Source organism: Centropristis striata, chromosome 20 (genome assembly GCF_030273125.1).
Source record: "Centropristis striata isolate RG_2023a ecotype Rhode Island chromosome 20, C.striata_1.0, whole genome shotgun sequence".
Classification (NCBI taxonomy): domain Eukaryota; kingdom Metazoa; phylum Chordata; class Actinopteri; order Perciformes; family Serranidae; genus Centropristis; species Centropristis striata.
Window position 1 is genome coordinate 25,847,804 of NC_081536.1, and position 6,000 is coordinate 25,853,803.

At 40.8% G+C, this 6,000-nt stretch overlaps 1 protein-coding gene across 4 annotated transcripts in view; it reads left to right on the forward strand.

Moving 5' to 3' along the window:
* nt5c2a (5'-nucleotidase, cytosolic IIa) overlaps positions 1-5,270 on the forward strand; it is a 33,560-nt gene extending 28,290 nt beyond the window's left edge. For all 4 annotated transcript variants that reach the window (XM_059359022.1, XM_059359024.1, XM_059359025.1 and 1 more), the window contains 5 exons: positions 1,110-1,280; positions 1,541-1,592; positions 2,451-2,511; positions 3,755-3,931; positions 4,032-5,270. In XM_059359022.1, coding sequence (XP_059215005.1) covers positions 1,110-1,280; positions 1,541-1,592; positions 2,451-2,511; positions 3,755-3,931; positions 4,032-4,259 — 689 coding nt within the window. In that variant the 3' untranslated portion in view covers positions 4,260-5,270. The remainder of the gene's footprint in view (positions 1-1,109; positions 1,281-1,540; positions 1,593-2,450; positions 2,512-3,754; positions 3,932-4,031) is intronic.
* Positions 5,271-6,000: the final 730 nt, after the last annotated feature.

A 6,000-nucleotide genomic window follows, 5' to 3' on the forward strand; every position in this document is an offset into this window, starting at 1 on the left:
CGATATGTGCACAGAGCAGCCCGACTCAACTTTGTTTTTTTCCAACCACAATACTCTCTGACCGGTGCTGCGCAGCACAGCTACGACGTCATCACAACAAATCACACGTGCACTTGCAACCTTTTTTTCTTTTCTCCGTGCACTTGCCACCTGAGAGCTCCTCTGCATTCTTTGATAACACTGCAACCTTCATGTTACAAAATGCACGTTCGCTCAACAATAAAGCACTGCTCATCCTGGATTTTATATTGTTTGGATATATTTTTTAAAGTTTATATTTTGAGAAATAAATATGTTGAATTGAAAAAATTTGATTTTATTATTAAACAAATTAACATTTATTACCACATAAACAATCGCAAAAGTACCGAAAATTGGTACCGTTGAGTACCGGTATCGAGTCCCAGGTACCGAGTATCGGTACCGTATCGGTTCAAATGTGAAAGGTACCCATCCCTAGGGGAAATTCACTTAGTCAGATAATTCTGGAAGAATGAGACAGCCTTATATGGTGTTTTGGAGCCTTTCTTTTTCTCCTCTTTGTACTGCCCAGCAGCAATTCTGACAGTGATGGTTGTCATGGATTGTAGCTTCCCATTGCCCCCTCCCTTCACTGTTGCCTCCAGAATTTGGTCGCCATCGCCATCAAACTGCAGGCCATTTGACCTGCCTTCTGTTAGACTTAATGCCAGAGGGGTTAGTTTGCAACACTTGGAGGTTCCAGGCACTGTGGGGCTACTCCGGACCTGGCTCCTCCTGCGTCTCACCAGGTTGGACACTCGTGCGTCGTGCTGCTCCTGCTCCCAGGAGACATTTCATCTTCGCTTGGTGGATCCTCAAGCCATGATCGTTCTTACAGACTTATCCACATACACGCTGCTTTTTCATAGTCATTTGTCTGTTGCCTGGGTCTGATGCTGTTATGTCAGTCAAACTGGATGGTAGTGATCAGACCCCAGCTTGTGTCCAGATGGCTAACTACTCTCCTCTTTTGAGCCAGAGAGTGCTATACTAATCATATAATATGCTTAAATTTATTTTGTTGTTGTTGCCCCCCACACTAGATATAGTGTGGATAATTTTCCCTAATGCCATTTGTGTATTCCCAGGTTCTTCAGACATTGTGTGTGACCTGGTAGGGGCTAAAGGAAAGGACATCATCTACATTGGAGACCACATTTTTGGTGACATCCTCAAATCCAAGAAGCGTCAAGGCTGGAGGACTTTTCTGGTGATACCTGAGCTGGCCCAGGAGCTGCATGTGTGGACTGACAAGAGCTGTGAGAATGGGCGTTTACACACTCATGCATACATGCATACATTATTGAAATGTGACTGGGTATTTTGTTTATCTTCCAGTGGTTTGTACTTTACAGGATGCAATTAAAATAAAATAAAAAGTAACATGAAGTAACTAACTGAAGCTTAGTTTAGTGCTGGATCCACAAAACATAGTTAAAAATGAGACATTTTGGGCCTGTCCCTTCTTCAAGATTGAAACCATTGTAAGTGTACTTAATCAAGTTGGTGATTTTTTCAGCCATATTTGAGGAACTTCAGTCTCTGGAGTGCTTTCTTGCAGAGCTTTACAAGTGAGTTCCTCTTTGTTAACTCAACTCTTTTTTGTGTGTCCTGCAGTGTATTCTTTTAACAGAGTTCTTAATGCATCTTTTTAGTTCTAGGGGGGAAAGAAGATAAGAAGAATGTATATAAATTGGTTCTGAAGCATAAAAGCTTCAGCAAACACTCACTGGAGTTAGTACTGTAAAAAATAATTTCAGTTGGAGCTCAACGATTAAAACGGCTAAAACGTCTGGGTATTACCTCAAAGTGAATTCAACTGCATTGATTTCTTCCTACCATCCTGCTTTACATTTTGATTTTTTACATATTTCTTTAAATGCAACTACAGGTTATAGAGTATGTCATTGGACTTTTACCATTTTCTACATTACTGCATCATTTATCTTTATTTGCATGTATGAAGGATTTGCTCTTTCTGCCAAAATGACAAGCAGAGATGTCTAATATCAGTCTAAGACTGATTTCATATGATTATATGTCAGTTTTACCTAAATGTAAATCTGGCCAGGGTTCTCATTTATAAAACATAGTATCCATACAAAAAATTGCCAAAATTTGTGTGTACCAAAAAAAGGCTTGTATGCACACCTGCAGGAAGTTTTCCCTTGATAGTTAACAGTCTTCCTGGAAATGAGAACATGTGAATCAGCCTCATATTCCACCCCCTACACACCATTTACTTGCGTATTCTCACGTCAAGTCTGTTTTATAGATCACAACTTTTGTTTGGGAAGTAGCATACACCTCTTTCAGGTCCTTTTTTGTACGTAGACAACAGTTATGAATGAGGCCCAAGGGCTGTATTATGTCTTTGTTTACAGAAAGTATAAAAGAGAGATGACATTATACTTGTGTACTGTACACAGGTATCTGGACAGCAGCAGTACTGAGAGACCTGACATCAGCTCACTGCAGAGAAGGATTAAGGTACAACTTCCTCCTGTCCTTCACTTACAAAAAGCTCCGCTTAGAGTCAAAAAAGGGTTTTTAATCTGTGTAATTCTGTAATGGTAACATCCAATCACAACACTCATCAGTTTAAATGAAACCCATGGCTTCTTTTTATGATAATTGTCTAAATTTATATTGCTGATAAATGATATGTCCCCGGTTGGGGACATTGAGTTAGGACTCTCAAAACCAATGACATATTACTGAGTCTGGTTTAAGTGATCACTGTCTAACACTGGAGTTCTTTCAAATTAAAAGTAGTAGCGTGGTAGGCACAGGGAATCTCTGCGCATTTAAGCTGTAGAAGTCAAAAAGGTCATCTGGTGCAATTTGTGTTCCTGTAGCAGCAACATTAGACTGGCAAAAAGACAGAATTTGTGTCAGTAGTGTCACCTTCGTAGTTGTAGATAAAGCCATCTTTGTGAATAAAAAAGCCTAGAAAAAAAGAAGGGGACCCAGAACAGAGCTCCGAGGGACCCCAGTAGGGAATCTACCAGGTTCAGACACAGATTCCCTCCAAGTGACCCTGTCAGTGGGGTCTTTGAGATAAGATAAGACATTTCTTTATTTTTCCCACAACCGGGAAATTTCTAGTGTTACAGGACACAAAAATGTGTATAGCAAAAATAGAAAGAAGCATCAATAAAATAACAATAAATAGAAACAAGCAATCTTAACAAGAAATATAAAAGTATTAACAATTTAAGCAAGAAGAAATATAAAAAACTATTAACACTATGGTTAGGGTTAGGATTAGCCTAACTAGGTAGGATGTGAACTATTTGAGTTCAAAACCAGAGACATGCTTTTTGGAGGGTGGAGAGGATTTGGTGATTCAGTGTGCTGAGAGGTCCAGTACAATCATGAGGCTGTTCCATCCAAAGTGTGGAGTTCCTCTGTGACAGCAGCAAGGGCACTCTCAATTAAGATGCTGCCCTTAAAACCAGAGTGGTGGAATCAGAAGGTTGTTCTGGTGAAGGTATGCAGAGTATTAAGTGATTTAGAAAGTAATGGTCGAAGAGAGATCAATCTGTGAATTCCATACATCAGAAGTGTCAAGTGTGTGTTTAAGGAGGAGTATTGGAAGTAGTTTTCTTATTGTGGTTTAAATGTAATAAAACAAAAAGCTGGAGCAGAGAACTGAACTAGATTATAGTCAACTGAAGAACCACAAGAACTGCACATATTTGAACTAAATATGGCTTCATGTTCTTTCCAGAAAGTGACCCATGACATGGACATGTGCTACGGCATGATGGGAAGTCTGTTTCGCAGTGGATCCCGGCAGACACTGTTTGCTTCCCAAGTGATGCGCTACGCTGATCTATACGCCGCCTCCTTCATCAACCTGCTCTACTACCCTTTCAGCTACCTGTTCAGAGCTGCACATGTGTTGGTGAGGTTCAGAGTTCTCACTCAGATCAGTCTTCATGTCTGTCTCCTGCACTTTATCTGCTTTTGATTTATGGTATTTCATTCACAATTCTGCCTATCAGATGCCTCATGAGTCAACAGTGGAGCACACCCAAGTCAACATCGTTGACACAGAGTCACCGCTGGCCACACGAAACCGCCATGACATGGACCTCAAGGAGATGGAGTGCAAACGGCACCAGCTGACACGATCCATCAGTGAGATCCAGCCCCCCCACTTCTTCCCTCAGGCTCCACAGGAGATCACTCACTGCCATGATGAGGATGATGACGAGGAAGAGGAGGAGTAGATGGAGAAAGAAGAGCAGAGGAGGACTTGCTGTCACATCCTGTTTTTTTCCTGTTTTAAATTTGTCTTTTTTTTGTTGTTGACTTGTTGATCTATTTATATTCAGAGGAACAGGTACACTGAGTCTACCTCTCCTGGACCTGGTTTTGTTTGTGATATGGACTACTGTAGATTCAGGTGGTGTTGCTACATCCCTGGTAACTGAACCTTTCGGTGGGTAAAAAAGATCGATGAGTTTGTATTCATGTCTTTTAGTCACAGATTCAGCAGTGGGATAGTGACGGTTGTAGCTGTGGTTGTTGATCCTTGTAGCTTTGCTGGGTGTATTTAAGGAGGAATCATTCAGGATCCAGTTATTCATTTTTACTGTAAACAGCTCACTTTAAAACATGCAGGACACGGATGTATAGATCTTAAAGGAACAATCCACCCAAAACTCTGTAACACTTGTGAGACTCACCCACTGACTTTGCATTTTTGGGACCACATTATTTTTGAGGTGACACCGTTTTCCTCTTCCAAAGAATACTGGCCAAATGTAAAGATGTGATGACATGTTGAGGTATGTCCGCACAGCTAGAAGATGATAAATGCCTGGGGAGGTGTGATATGCATGTTCCTTCTGCTATAGTAGCCTCAACAGAAATATTTGGATACACCTTGTCTTATCGTCTCAGTGTGAAAAAGCAACAAGCTTTCATCCCTTCTTTGTTTTGTTTTTTAGGAATTGTGGATAACGATGGTATTAAATACCAGCACATTTGAGGGTGGATTTTAACTTGAAGAAAATTGAACTGTAGTTTGTGTATTAAACAAAGCTGCTGAAACTAGCCTGAATCGGACAATGGTTCTGCTCAATAAGAGTATTTTTGTCGAGCAGAATGTTTTTAATGCCTGCTGGAGGTGAACCTAACTCAACAGGGAACTGCTGACTGCATATCACATGCAGTTCATGATACCAGCCAAGAGAAACCACTTATTTACCAAGTTACTCTCCTCAGTGCGTTTTAAACACATTTCCTTTTCCTTTTGACATTTAAAGTCAAAATTCTGGAACAAAAATCAAAGACACATCATAAGACTTGATCCGATTGACTACAAAATGTTGTCTCATCATTTAGACATTTCAGTCAGATAACTCACATTTGTTGTTGCAGTGTTTATTGCAACATTAGAACAAGATTTACATTTGACATCTAGACTCCGACCTCATCACTCCTCACAGGAAATTTACATGAAGTGTTGTGGTGGTGGGGCTGAGAGAGCAGACAGCAATATAGACACAGGAAAGCAGCGACATTGACAGGCAGAGGGAGAGCTGGGGGGTTTTACAGCTTAAATAGACCGCTAAACATTTAGAGGGTGTGTTTTAGTGGAGGCATGAGGCATGTTGTATATTTAGCAGAGCAGCTCCAGTTGCCTGCCTGAACTATCTTGCAGGTTTCGCTCCATTTTTAGGAGCAAATTTAGGACTGTTTCAACATTTAAACTCAGTACTTCACAATTGTTAGTGAACATAATGAGACACTAAGTCAAACTTACTGTCTTCATTCTGATTTCCCATGAGTGTTTGTGCTGTAGGACTCCTTGGCTTGGTGTAATGTAGCTATTGGCCTTCAACTGAAAGGTGAGCCTGCTGCTGAAACATGCTGTTTCTGTAATGTGAGAAGTGGGCTGTGCAGTGCGTGCATCCACTGTGGGCCTTTCTCCTCATGCCCCACTGGTACTGTCAACAAGATGGA